This window comes from Condylura cristata, unplaced genomic scaffold (assembly GCF_000260355.1).
Source record: "Condylura cristata isolate star-nosed mole 26May11 unplaced genomic scaffold, ConCri1.0 scaffold00008, whole genome shotgun sequence".
NCBI lineage: Eukaryota > Metazoa > Chordata > Mammalia > Eulipotyphla > Talpidae > Condylura > Condylura cristata.
In genome coordinates this window covers 23,574,081-23,589,081 of record NW_004567109.1, presented here as the reverse complement: position 1 = coordinate 23,589,081, position 15,001 = coordinate 23,574,081, and the positions used below count along the sequence as shown (strand labels likewise).

Genomic DNA, 15,001 nt, shown 5'->3' with positions numbered 1-15,001 from the left:
CCCCGTGCTTCTCCTACATTCTTTTTCTGGCCAGCCTCTCGGTCAGCAGAGGGGGCGCCCTCTCGAGGAAGCTCTCCTCAGTGCCCAGCTTGGTCAGGTGCCCCGACCCACGTGTGCTTAGCTCCTTGGCTTGCTTTGCTGTCAGACATGTCACTGGTCTTGGTCCCCTACCAAGACCAGTAGGGGGTGGAGCCCATTCCTTATTTTCACTGTCCCTTCAGAGCACGACACAAGGCAGACAGAGATGGGGTCCTTGTGACTGGAGAAAGGGCAGACTCTACCTTGAGTCCCCGACACCCACTTCCCACAGCGGGGTCCAGATGGACATCTGTGAGGCCTGGTTCTGGCGTCCCGAGGTGGAGGCTGGGGCGGCGGCACCTCCCACGCCCTGCGTGCGCTGCCCGCCACACTGGTGCCAGGCCGCGGATCCGAGGGCCAAGGCTGTGTGCTGTGCAGGCCTGGCCAGTTCTCCGTGGTGGACATCGAATTAACAACAGAGCCATGCTTTCTGCAAACCACGCTTCATTCTCTACAGTCTCTGGATGCAGAAATAGAAATTGCTCACCCTCCATCTGAAGCTTTTCGTGACTGATGCAGAAGAAATGTCATCAACAGTCTTTTGTTTGGGCTTGACTTGGGTGAACATGCCAAGAAGACTTGCTCAGAAGAGGCTTTTCAGATGTCATTTCTTTCTTTTGAAAGCCCTGCTCCATGGAAGTCACTCACAGCCGGCTTTTCTGCAGCTCCAAAGTTGTCACCCTTTCAGTCCTGCGGCAGCCCACGGAGCTACTTACTGCATGACGTTCACCCACAACAGTGTGCAGTCAGTCCAGGCGCTGACATGCCGCTTATAGTGAGGGGTCGCTCACTTTCCAGCTTGGCCTAAATCTCTCTGGAACCTCAGAACAGCTGCAACTTTTGTCCCCCAGATGGTGATCTGGTACCACGCCTGCATTTTTCAAAACCACTTCCCCATGTCCAACAGAGGTACTCAATAAAGAGGTATTAAATGAGAACTGATATGCAATTCACAATGATTTGAACTAATCAAGGGAGATCATCAAGCTTAATGAATCAAGAGAAGAATTATCTGGAGATTAATATAGTCTCAGAATCATCGTAGACCCTCCCCAGTGTTGATGCAGGCGGTGTGCCTGCTGGGCAGAGAAGGTCAAAGTCAGTGTGACAGAGAAGCAAGGCAAGCGGGGCTGTCCCCATGCATCCCAAGTGAGTGGTGACACAGGGTTGGGACGGGAAGGTGAAAATCAAACTGGGATTAGTGGCCGATCCGGGACTAAGTAGGAGGCACCTTGTGAACAGCACAGAGGCACAGACTAACTGCCTGGGCAGTGATATCTGAGTGGGGGACTTCAGGGAGAATGTGGGGGACACCCCGGATAGCACATCTGTGTGGCCAGCTCCCCCGGCTGAATCGGGCCCTCGCTGGCCTCTCTGCTGTGCTTCCTGCCAGGAGACACCCAAGTTGCCTGCTGAAGTAAAGCTCTAGAGCAGAGGGTTTGGGGAGCAGCACCCCAGGTAGGGGGAGAGTACCCGCATAGCACGTGGGTGTAGAAGACCATCGCTCGGTACAGCCAGGCTCTGGGTCGGCATCAGCTCATGGCTGCTCTGCTGGCTCTGTCAGGTGGTCAGAAGCCTTTTGTAATTACAAGTTATCAGTTGCATCCTATGTGACTGGAATTGCCAACAGCTACACTTCCCGGTATGTGGAAGCATTCCTGTATCAACAAATGCCAATCACCCGGGTCTGCACGCACAGCCTGTGCAAGTCCGGACGGCTCCCAGACGGGACACATTCCGGAAGGTCCCGGTGAGAGGCAGGCAGGAGGGTGTGAGGGCCGAGCGGCGACTGCAGGCCAGAGCCAGGTCACACGCCTCGCAGAACCCTCCCGACTGCCCACGAGGTGGGGACTGTACAGGCGAGGAGGTAGAGCAGGGCGTGACTCAGGATCCTGGTCAAGGTCCCACAGCTGGTAAAGCAGCGGAGCTGGGGTTCAGCCCAGGCTCACTTGACTCCAAGGCTCAAGCGTTATCACTGGCTCAGACTGAGGCGGGAGAGCCCTGGCCCCACGCAGTCTGAGCAGAGGTGGCAAGAACCAGCCGTGTGGACCTGGCGTGGGCCCTGCGCGTCGGGGCCCTCAAGTGAGGTGAAGCTGGTGGTAAAGATAAGCCCTCCCCATGCCCCCTCGGCACCGGTGATGACGTGGATACACTGGACCACTGGTGCCCCAGCTACCAAGCAGTCCACCTCCCGAAACCCAGGCCTCGGGAAAGGGCTGACACGTGGGCAGTGATAAGCCCCCATCACGGCCTGCAAGGTGACAGCGGTGGCCTGCCAGAGGGCACGTGTGCCAGGAGCTGCGTGGCTGAGTCTGGGCCCTCCCTCGCTGTACCGCTCTGCCCGGGGCGGGGAGCTCGCGGACGGACAGGGGTCAGCCCTGGAGGTTCAGACGCAGGACAGGGAATGGCAGCATCAGGAAGGCGGCCTGTTGGCACTGACCTTGTGCCGCCCCGGGGATGGAGCAGACCGCTCCTCCCTCCCTGTGTTCCAAAGCTCCGCACGGGGCGTTTCTTGTAGCAGGACAACTTGAAAACACAGTTTGAAAACAGCTGGTTGCAAAATATAAAAGGACACCTTACTCTGTGCCTCGGGCCCTCAAGAAAGAGAATCTGGCCGAGGCCCCAAGCAGAGCCAGACCCCCAAATAAGGCCCGGCATTTCTTCCTAGCAAATACTCCTCATGGAGTCCTTACATGAGCTGCCACACAGACGACAGGGCCAGGCTCGCCCCTAAATCCGCACCCCGTGTGCAGCTGTGCCTGTGCTCATGACTCTCCTTGGTCAGACTGGCGCCCCTGAACCCTTTGTTGCCTCTGAGCAGTTTGAGTGGCAGCAGGAATGCACCTCCCCAGCGGCGTGGCTGGAGCCTCAGTCTCCCCTACTGCCTCGAGCACGGGGCACGGCCGCGCGGTGCTGCTCTTTGTCCTTCCCAAAGGCTCGGTACCAGCAGAAGTGCTACCCTGGAGGCAGCTGCTGACCATATTTGCAAAGGTCACTTCTCGTGAGGAAGCATTCTTCCCATGGGGCACCGCTTGGGCGCACAGTGCCTAGCCAACCAGGGGAGCGGCCAGACGGCAGGAGATCTGTGCAGCTGCAGCAGCGCTCCCAGGGAGAGAGGCAGAGGAGTAAGAGCGGTGCCCACAGAGGTAAGATCAAAGGGCTGGCACACAGCGAGCAAGCGGGCGGGCGGGCAGGAGGATGCAGGGGCGAGGTGGGAGGAGAGGGCCCGGACTCGGCCAGAGCCTCACTGACAGTAGCCAGCTGGGCTGGGTGGGAGCAAGGCCAGCGGAGAGCAGGCACAGAGCTTTCCTGGTCAGGCCCCGCAGAGCGGGCTTCAGAGCAGGGGCCCCATGCATATGCCGGGCCTTATTTGGGGGTCTGGCTCTGCTTGGGGCCTCGGCCAGATTCTCTTTCTTGAGGGCCCGAGGCACAGAGTAAGGTGTCCTTTTATATTTTGCAACCAGCTGTTTTCAAACTGTGTTTTCAAGTTGTCCTGCTACAAGAAACGCCCCGTGCGGAGCTTTGGAACACAGGGAGGGAGGAGGGGTCTGCTCCATCCCCGGGGCGGCACAAGGTCAGTGCCAACAGGCTGCCCTCCTGATGCTGCCAGCAGTCAGTGACACCCCACGAGGGGCTCTCATGACCAGAGGCCTTGCTGCCCCGCCTTCCAAGCCTCCTCACCCTAAATGGTCCCATCCGTTTGATTACCTCACATGTGCCCCTCCAACCCAGATCTCTCCTGCCTCACGCCACTCAGGTTCCCTGGGTGGGGCTGTGGCTTCTACGTCATTTGCCTGAGCCTGGGCTTTCTGCATGGTGCAGGAGCAGAGTAGACTGTGCTTGTGACCGCCGGGCCGGGGCCGGCAAGGACGGTGCTCTGCCTCCAGCTAAGCGAGAAGCAGCTTCAGACCCGCTTTTTCCCTTGAGCTCCGGCGATTTTGGGGGAGAAGGGGGGAGGCCCATCGTATGCTTATTTGGCGATTTATTGGGGAGAGGCCCACGTCTCAGACCCCCGGGTGCAAACAGAGTAGGGAGGCAGGACTCGGCCCTGAAACTGCCAGCTGCTCTGCAGAGCCTCTGCCTCTGGCCAGGACTTGCGTGGGCGGGTCAGCCTTGGGCCCACCCTGCACCAAGGAGGGGAGAGAGGCTGCTCCTGGCCTGGAGCCTCACACAGCCTGGGAGAAGGGCCAGGATCACGTTCTCTGCTTTCACCAGCTTTTTGCTCTTCACAAGCAGCAAAGATCCCCACGTGGGGATCTTGTACCTGAACCAAAAAAAGCAAAGCTGCTAATCTGACAAAATCAACCTACAAAGACCACAGGAATGCAGTCTGCCTGCCTATGCTTCCCTGTGTCTCTAGGGTTCCTGCTCTCAGCTTCAGCCTGCAGCTGGGTCTGCAAGAAAAGAAACTGCTCCCCACCAGGGTGTCTGATCTCACTCCCCTCATTCCAGGCATAGCCCAGGCATCACCTTCACCACAAACCCCCCCCTCAATCTCTCATGCTCCTCCCCCACTACCTGTCCCTACAGTCCTCCGTCTTCTCTCTGTTTGGAGCACATGTATCTGGCTGTGTGTCTGTGTCCAGTGCCACCTCCTTAGCTCTGAGGGCAGCAGGTACCCCTCCAGGTCCAGAGGGGTTAAGCTAGCCAAGCACTATTCACTCCCAAACTCTGGGCTATCACTCTATAGTCTGATTTTTTGCAAACCATCTGTGAAGGGCCATTTTGTTTTACTAAATATCAATTCTACCAGAGTGATGCTTTTATAAAATCTAATGAAAGTGAATCACTAGAAAAGTTAAAACACACACATAAAATACAAACTGCACATAAAAATATTACATTCCCCAGTGATGACACTGAATGAACAGATAGAGGTGATAGATATTCCTGATGGATTATTACTCAACCATAAAAATGCAATCTTGCCATTTGCAACAACATGGATGGACTCTGAGGGTATGTTATGCTAAGAAAAATAAGCCAAAATGAGAAAGACAAATACTGTTTGATTTCACTCACGTGGAAGATAAAGAAAACAAACACTTAGACTCTGACAGCAGAATGGTGGTTACCAGCAGCAAAGGAGAAAGGGGCTGGGAATGAGAAGGGGCTGACTTGGTGGTGCACAGTGACTGGACATGTGGTGTCCAGCAAACTCCAGGTGTACTCCTGGAACCCAGCCAGTGCTGCAAGCTAATGTGGCCTCAGGAATATGTAAATAAACAAACATAAGTATAACAAAGAATCTCAAAGTCATTAGATTTAATAAACATACACTTTTTCTAATTGCTATAATCATTCTAAAACTTTTCTCCAGTTTTGACTCTGCAGCATCGAGCAGGCTCCCAGCTGCCTGAGGCCCTGCCAGCGGGTATGCCAGGCACTCGGGGCACTCGGGGTAAGATAGAACCCATCGGGTTTGGAGCTGAGGCAGGCAAAAAGACACACTGTTACCATCGGGGCAGTGAACTGAGAACTAGGACTACTTAACCTACAGCAGATACATTTATTTATTAATTTCTTTTATATATTTTAAAAGATTTATTTATTTATGCATACAGAACTAGGGTACAGGCCAGAGGTACAGGGGCGGTAAGAGACTTCACCAGAGACAGAGTGGGGAGCAGCGCAGGCTGATTGACGAAGTACACTGCTCAGGGGAGCAGCAGGCAGGTCAGGAGAGGTCTGCTGTGCCATGGGGGTCACCTCCCGGGCAGGGGATCGAACTCGTGCTGCAGTGGCTTTAGCTCCTTAGTGCTGTGCTTAAACCCGCTGTGCCACCAGGGAGGGCCCAGCAGATAAATTTATAACCAGACAAAGCCCAACAGGTGGGCGTGCAACATTCACCTGCGCAAAGATATGTGGGCTTTTAGGGAAGATTTTCCCAAAGAAAACCCAACTTCTAGCCAGCTACTGCATAGACTCACTGACAAGGGCTTGAAGACAGAGTGAAGAGTTAGGAGATGGAGTTTATGGCTTTGGGACCCTGGATAACGGGGATCCTGTTATCCTTGAGCAATGGCACAAGTAGAAGAGCAGAACCCAAGCACGAAGTAGAGCCCATTTAAAAACAGAACACGGATTAGTTCCCAGAGAAGGTCAAAACAACTGACATTGAAGTGCACATGAAAAAAAAAAAATTGATGGTAGAAAAACCAAAAGGTCACAAATGGCAAGTCCTCTGGCTTTGAGCTGGAGTCCAGGTCATGGACATCCCTTTGGTCTGTCCAGCCCAGGCACAGCTGTCAACCCTTGCACACGGTAGAGAAGTTTCAGTTCCTGAGATCTCTGCTCTTCCGAGAAGTGCTCAGCTCCCAAGAATTTCACTGCAGTAGGAGTCTATTAAAAATATTTAAAACATTTCCAATCAAAGGAATCTACATTCCCTTACAGATTCATGGTTGAGAGATATGACTCAGGACATCACATGGATCACATGGGGTTGGTGGGATGGATTTCTGGCTCTGTGTTACTGTGACCTTGGGTAAGTTACAGCATTTTCATTTGTAAAATGAACATAACAAAACTTATTTCAGACAGTGGTTATAAAGGTTAAATGGAAAAATGAATATAAAGTGTTCAGCACAGTGACTGGCATACAGTAACCGCTCCATGTGACAAGGATATTCATAGACACGGGCTGCCCCTGTCTGCCAATGGGATGGCTGCAGGGGAGATGTTGAGCATCTTATACAATGCTGTATAGCATTTCTAGTGCCCAGAAAAAGAGGCTGGCATATAATAGGAATGTAATAAGGATTTGCTGAACGAATGGAACGGTCACTATTCCCACTAATTTATAGGCTAGTGGTCAATGTGGCAACTTTTTAAGGAGCAGGGGAAATTTGAGTTATGGTTAAATAGTGATATTAAGAGTCAGTGAAGAGAATTAAGATCCTGGTCCCTGGATCTTCAGGTCCAAAATCCAGGAGAAGGCCCCAGTTAAAGAAATATTTTGGAGTACATGACAACTAATTGAAAGTCTGGTAAGAGAGGGAGAAAGGATAACTCTCAGATTTCTGACTCAGATGACACAGAGGATAGTGGTATCATTCACTAAAATCAGCAGTGTGGGCTGATTAGATTCATAAGAGACTCAATAACATTGAGTTTGAGATGTTTGAGTCATCCAAGTGGAGCTGTCCAGCAGGATGAAGAGGAGAGAAAACAGACTGAAAGAGTCATCAGTGCCCGTAGGTAACTGGAGCAGGAAAGTGTGTCGAGAGCCACAAATGAACTCTGGCAGTTTTTTGGAACATCAACATTTTAGGGTGGTTACAGGAAAAGGATATTTCTTGTAAAACCGACTGCGGGGGAAATCGGAAGAACTGGAAGGGAGTTTGTACAAAGAATTAGACAGGAAAGTTTCAAAATGGAAGAAGAGATCAATACTGTTGAATGCTTGACAGAGGTCACTGGACTCGGTCCTTTTGAGTGACCTGGAAAGAGCATTTTAGAGAAGGGAGAGGCAGAGTGAAAGTCAGATTATAGAGATTCAGAGTTAGAGGGACATGAGGAAGTGGGGAGAGCAAGGAATTCTGTCCACACTCCCAGATGGCAATGGCACTGTCTGGAAGGACAGTGATGCTGCAGATGTGGAGAGAGCTCTATTCTCCTCTGGAATTTATGATACAGGACAAAGCTTAGCAAGGATGCCTCTCAAGCTTACACCCCTCCCTGGTGTTTTTAGTGATGAAAGTCCCAGGATCTTTCTCTGGAAGGGCAGAAAGGGAGGGGCTTTGGAATGTGGGGATACCAGATACCCTGCTACCCTGGCTAGGAGCCCACAAGTTTTCAAAATCCCCAGGGCAATGCAACAGGCCTCCTGTACCTTCTCACGCAAGAGTCCTAAAACAAGCAGCTGGGACTCCGTCAATACTCCAGACGACTTCCTGCCTCAGAGCACCCAGCAAGGTTTCAAAGGCCATCCTTGAGCTCTGGGGAACTGTCAGCTTGGACCACAGCAATGATTCATCGGCAGTATGAGAATCACAGGCACACACAGTCACAATCCAAACCACGTGCCCTGGCCTTGATAAAGCAAAGCGTGTCTCAAGAGAGGTGTGGTTTTCCTCTGCAGAGCTGGGCAAGGAGGCAATTTCTATACCAGTGCCTCATTAGCTGCACCAGGCATCTGTTAGACCTCTCTACTTTGGCCACCAGCCAGCCTTTCCATGAAACAGAAGTTGTGAGAGGAAGTAGAGTGTGGTTGTTACGCATGTGGGCTCTGCAGGCTGAGTGCTTGGGTTTAAAACCCAGCTTCATCTTTTCCTATCTGTGTGACCCCGGGCAAATGGCTTGACTTCCCTATGCCTCCATTTCCTCATATTTAAAACTGGAATCATAACAACACCTGCTTTATATGATTATTGAGAAGATTAAAACAGGAAAAGTAGGAAAAGGTTTTAGCACAGGACCTGATCCATCACTATTGACGCAGCCACAGGCATTAGCTGTCATCATTGTGTCACACTGCTCTGTAGTGTGGCCACCGCCTGGATCTAGGTTCTGCTTCCTGCTGAATTACCTGCCACAGGCTTGGCATGTGCATGCCACATTGGCCTCCCAATGCTGAATGGCTCCACTGCCCACCACCAAAACAGGTGTGACACTTGGCTTTTTACCAAAGCAAAAAATGCCACTCAAATGTAGGTAGCAAAGTAGTGCCAGGAAAGCAGGGCATGTCATTTAAGGTTTTATGAGTTACGTTTTTTCTTTAAACCTACATTTTAAATGTCTGCCATAATGTGCCATAATCTATTCTGGGATCTTTCTTTCTTCCTGGAGAAATTTATCTAATTATAATGCAAGTCACTGAGAAAACAGAATTCACTTAGTGTCTAACATTAAATCTTGCTGGAATGATCTAGTGTTTATTGCTCCAAGATACATCATCTTTTTGATGAATGAGTTAAGTAATGCTTAGACATCTCCAGACTCACACAGCCTTTTTCAGCAAAGAAGCTATGAGAACTTTCTTTCTCCAAATCTCATCTCTTTCTAATCTCATGTATTGGTATATATCAAAATAGTTATTTTTCTTCAGTCACTCTCTTCACTGAAAAAGCGTTTTATCAACATTTCTCATACCCTCTGACTCTCAGTCTCCTGAGGGTAGAAATTAATGCCCATTCATAAACCAAACGTGATGTGCCAACTTTGTGCTGAAGTCTCTGCTAAGTATTGGCAACAGTGAACAAGTCCATATCTCTGTGTGAAAAAGCGTACAGCCTGTTATGTGAGAAGAAACAGCAGCACATAACTACAAGCACGATAACAGGGACATGAGTGTGGAACAGGCCGAGGAGAGAACCACTGGCTATGAAGGGGGTGGATATCAGGAAAGACTTTCCATCCATGAGGCCAGAAGATGAAAGGCTATAATCCCATGTCTGGAGCATAGCAGGTGCCCAATAAATTTGCATTCCTCTGGGCCTAGTGCTACCTCCTTCCCATCTTTCTCACTAGAGGGAGGTGTACCCAGGCAGGCAAGTCTTGAGGAAGGAAGGGAGGTTTTCCCAGCAGACAGCACAAAGAATGACTTCCAGAGAGGAACAGGATTCCACAGCATGGACAAGCTGTCACACCAGCACCCTTAGGGTAGAGTGAACCTGTGACCCGTGTGCCTTACATAATATTTAGTGATAAAAATAAAAAGACAGGAAAAAGGACTATAAGACGTTCAGACTGGAAATAAAGAAATAATAGAATACACAATTATCTATGTATGTTTGATATTGGTGCAAGAACAGGGCGAAGTCATTGAGAAAGGACAGCGGGAATCGAGAAGCAGATCCACATATGTATGATTAGCTGGTTTTCAACAGATATGACAAGGTAATTCAAGGGAAAAGGACAGCTGTCAACAAATGGTTCTGGAACAACTGGACATCCAAATGCAAAAAATGAACCTTCATTTTCACTTCTCACTATATATAAAGATTTATTTCAAATAGGTAACAGGTCTTGATGTAAGTTAACCTATGAAAAAAAAAAAAAAGAAGGGAAAAAATCTTTTGTTCTCAAAGTAGAGAAAGATTTCTTAGGTAAAATACCAAAAACAATCCACAAAAGAAAAAAAAAAGTTGATGAATTGGAATTCACCAAGATTAAAGCAACTGCATATTTTGCTTTCCCACCAGTAGTATTTAAGGCTTCTAATTGCTCTATATCCCTTCCATTAGGGATATAGATTCTGTTAACAGAAAGATACTGTTAACAGAAAGAAAAGACATACATTGAAAGAAAATGTTGCAAATGACCTATCTGATAAAGGGCTTCTATTCAAAATATGTAAAGAAGGCTTATTAATTCATTAAGACGATAAACCACCAATTAAAACGACAAAAACAGATTTGGATAGTTCCCCTAAAATGAAAGACTGCCAAATAAACACACGAAAATGACACTCAACATCGTAAGTCATTAGTAAAATGCAAATTCAAACCACAAACTATCACTACAAATCAAGCAGAACAGCTAAAATTAAAGACTGATGGCAGGGGTACAGAGCAACGGGAACTCTTAAATACCACTGGTGGGAAAGCGAAATAGTGCAGTTGCTTTGGAAAACAATTTGATAGATTTTTATAAAGTGAAAAATAAAGTACACAAATGTTTATAATGGCTTTATTTATGATCACTGAAAACTGGAATTAACCCAGATATCTCTCAACTGCTGAACAGACTCTTACTTCACCACAACAGAATAGTATACAGCAACAAAATGAACAAACAATGCACACCACACATTATAAATCTCAAATGTTATTATCACATGAAATAAAAGGAGCAGACTCAAAAGGCTACACACTATGTGATTTTATTTATATGACATTCTGGGAATACTACAGAAACAGAAAACTAATAGGTGATTTTTAGCAAGGGAAGGTTGACTGCAAGAAGCTTAACTGCATGAGGGAACTTTGGGGATGGGAAGTGATGATGGAAATATTCAATTGATTGCTACGGTAGTTAGTCAAAGGCATATATTTATTCAAACTCATAGAATGATACTAAAAAGTAAATTTTATATAAATTAAACTTCAATAAACCTTTTATAAAATTATAGCATATCCATATCATTTTATATTATGCAATCGTTTTATAAATAAGATTTCCATGTATGCCATATTAGGTTATCTACAACATATATTGCTAGGGGTAGGTAGAAAGGTGCTAAAATAGGCAAAAATAGATACAGTATCTTCCCATTTATGATCATATTGGCTACCTCTGGAGAAGGAATTCATGCTGTTCGGGTATTTTGTTTTGAACCAAATTTGTATTACACTCAATTAGAAAAGTAAAAGCAACCTATGTACAGATCAATGAAAACCCACAGGTGTCTGGTCCCAGGGACTGCGAGGTTCAGGCCTGAGAACGTGTAAGAACACCAACACTTTAGAGGCATTCAACAAATAACCCGGGAAGCAAAATATGTGGTATCAGTTCACAACAGAGACCCTGGACAAAGGTCTCTCGCTGAACACCAGATCTGCAGTCAGCAGTTGTACACATGGAGCTTAGATTGTTCATGTTAGCAAAAGAAAACAAAGCATGAAAACACAATCTCCTGGACCCCGTTTTGGGGAAGCCGTTCCTGGCATTCCTTTGCTTGCGCTACCCGCAGCCTCCTAGGGGAGAAGACAGGAGCCCTTCCTCCAGTGAGCAGGGCCGACCACAAGAGACCACCCTAGGGCTCCCCTGGTGGTCCAAGAGGGTGCTGGGCAGCCTTTCCACCGCCCCCACAAGACACTCAGCTAACTTTAGGAAGGAACAAAGTGACCTTGACGGTATCACTGCACAACTGCAGACAAGACGACCTCAGTCTTTCTACACTGAGGCTTCAGGAGAAAACCCCAGGGGAAAAGATAAGCAAGTAAAGCCCCTTGTTGGAATTTGGGTGAAAGAAACTCCCAGGATCTGCACAGCCTCTCCAGCCTAGCCTGTTGTTATGGAAATCAGAACTCCAGAATGCAAAATGGACGAAGAGGGAAGGTGCTAACAGCCAGCCCCAGAAACTCCCGCTTTGTTCCTGCATTATTTGGATACCTTCCCTGAAGCCAGCCAGTTGATCCCAGCTTCCACAAAAGCTGAGCCTGACACTAGGACTAGAACCTTCTGTGCTCAGTAGCCTTGTTTGGCTGCCACTAGGTACCTGGCTTCCACGGGGCAAGCGCCGGGCTCTTAGGCCTCCCCCCACAGGCACCAGCCACCACGCAGCAGGTGCAAGCACCAAGATGCAGGACAGGGCATGGTGTGGCAAGGGCACAGGGTGGGCGTGGAGGGGCCGCCTACACGCAAAAGGCTTCCCGTGCGCTCACAGGTCCGAGTGGGAAGTTACAACAGAGTCCTGGTTCCCAGAAGCCCATCACTCGCCACCAGGACAGGGTTGCTGACTCTCGGGTCATGGACCAGGCCGTGTAGACGGTGGGAAGAAACCGGCACTTACCGGGGGAAGATGGCAGTCATCAAGGCTGACGCGTAGCCGGGCTTGCAAGCTCCCTCTGAAAAGTTTGCGTACTTGGTAGCTAATTCAGCAGGCCTGTGGGAAGAGAAGGAAAGTCTCAGCTTGCCAAGCACCGAGTGGGCAGAGACTATTAACCCATGAAGGGCTGTTGGTGTTTAAATCTTGAATAAAACTTCATCCCTACAATCAGCACCGTCAGCTCCAGGCATCCGGGGGGGAAGAAAAAGAGAACAAAAACACTAAGGGAACAGGGGGATAAATGAGCAAGGCCCCTCAGTGGAATATGGTGTCTACCCAATTCAGTATGGGTTCTGCAGATCTGTGCAGTAAGCCTGATACCAAGAAATCAGAAACTCCATCCAGGCTCCCAGATCAGGAGAGCGGAGCCTGGAGACCTACAGCAAAGAGCTGCTCAGGCGAGAATAAAATCACTAACCTGCCTTGGAATGCACCTACATACCCAGCCCTACCTGCCCCGTCTCTGTACACACACTATGATCCAGCCAGCAGAGCCGCAAAGAGTGCCTGAATGCAGGTCACACGACGTGTGCAGCCTTCCAGCATTTAGCTGAAGATGCTCTCTTGCTCTGGAATGTTCTCCCTTGTCTTTCTCCACCTGGCTATGTGTACTGGTCAAATGGGCTCAGCAGTCAATTTCACTGGAGTAATTCCCTGATCCCCAGATAAGGTCAAGCACCTGCTCTGCGCCCCACCGTCCATGCGCTGCCACTGCAATGTGGACACCCCCATCAGCACCTGCTACATGCTGCGGGTGTTGGCAGAATGTCTCCCTCATTACACGGGGGGAGTCTGGGATAGAGTCTGGTTTATCCCTGCACCCCCACTACCCTGCATAGAGATGGGTACATAGAAGACCCCTGTAACTTCTGAAGGAACAAGATGAACCTGAAAGTCTCACTGCACTTGGCCTCGAAACAAGTAAGTCTCTGGAAACCACAAGTCAGAGATGCTGAATGTTTTCCCAAAGACATGTGTGTTCTGGCCCTGGAGTTGATGCGTGACTGCTGTCAAGTCACCTTGCATCTTTGGGTTTCAAGTCCTGAGTATTTAATGTGAGGCTGGAGTCATCACCCCGCCAACAAAAGCCAATGCAATGTAAAGGAAACCACAGGGGAAGGACAGGTCACACTAAATGGCTGCCAGGAGGCCCGCGCATGGGGCCCGAGTGAGCCCTGGCAGGGTGCCAATTTCCAGACCCAACCTCCTCTGCCTCCACCCTTGGGCCCACTGCCAGCTTACTGATGCCCAGCTGCTTTGCTGTGCTGGGGCCTGTGGCAAACCTCCCTTCAGGGCTGCCTAGGTGGGGACTGGGGGGCGGAAGCCAGGTCTGCACTAGGTAGCCAATGATGTCACCATGAGCATGTGTCATGCGTGATTCACCTTCGTGCCCCTGTGGGCCTTACACGGAGTGGCTGCTCACTGAATGTAGACAAACTCATCTGTAGCCACGGGCAATTTCATCTACAAATCTACATTTACTTAAGTCTTCCCTACCAGTGATATTTAAAGCTTGCTATGCAAAGGCAGATGCTGGGTGACAGTCAGAGTTGGGGCTTTATTGGTGGGTAAAATAAAGCCAAAGGTTTAACAAAAAAATTCATATAACAATATTTTCTATGTAAAGAGCTACATTTTAGAAATAACATGTAAATGCCAGTGTAATTATTAAACTTATTGCACAGTGACTAAAATACTATAGATTTTTTCAATTACCTCTGTTATCTCTATTAATTCATCAGTCTACACGAGAGGCTCAGAGAGATGAAGAGCGACTCCCCAAGATCAGTCAGCCAGAGCAGACACTGGACCTGAAACGTTGCTCGCTAACAGCGGTGCAGGGCACTACCCCAGGTGAGCTGCAGCGAAAGCCACCACAGAGGGAGCAGGCTGGCACTCAGATGGGTGCAGAAGAGGATTCGAAGGCTACATACAGCAGGGAGGCGTTCTGATGTCCTAACATCTTTGCCTCGCGATCCTCCTCCCTCTGCTCAGGCCCCTTGTACTGTGAGTTCCTGTGGTGCTTCTGAATCCCGGAAAGTCTCACAAAGAAGATGAAAGCCGGTTGGTGTTTTAACACAGTGCACTGCCGAAATACACGTGACAAATATTGGGCTGCATCTTTCCTCTCTCTGGTCCACACCATCAACTTCTGGCAAGGTGCTTTAAGGACAAGGGCTGTGCTCTTCCGTTTTACAGCCGTTGCTGAAGCACAGTGGCCAAATGAAGTTCAATCCCTTTGTGACTTCTCACAGGAACAAGAATGTCAAAGCCATTTCAGTGCACCCTCCATATTTGTGGGAAGATCATGTCTTCCCTCTTCCCAAAGAGCTGAGACAAAAGTACAGTGTCTGATTCATGCCCATCCGGAAGGATGATGAAGTTCAGGCTATTGGAGGGCACTATAAAAGGTAGCAGCAGCAACAACAA

At 49.1% G+C, this 15,001-nt stretch overlaps 1 protein-coding gene across 5 annotated transcripts in view; it reads right to left on the bottom strand.

The window, feature by feature from the left end:
• ST3GAL3 (ST3 beta-galactoside alpha-2,3-sialyltransferase 3) overlaps positions 1–15,001 on the bottom strand; it is a 144,765-nt gene that overhangs the window by 55,913 nt on the left and 73,851 nt on the right. For all 5 annotated transcript variants that reach the window (XM_012722386.1, XM_012722387.1, XM_004678896.2 and 2 more), the window contains one exon: positions 12,536–12,628. In XM_012722386.1, coding sequence (XP_012577840.1) covers positions 12,536–12,628 — 93 coding nt within the window. The remainder of the gene's footprint in view (positions 1–12,535; positions 12,629–15,001) is intronic.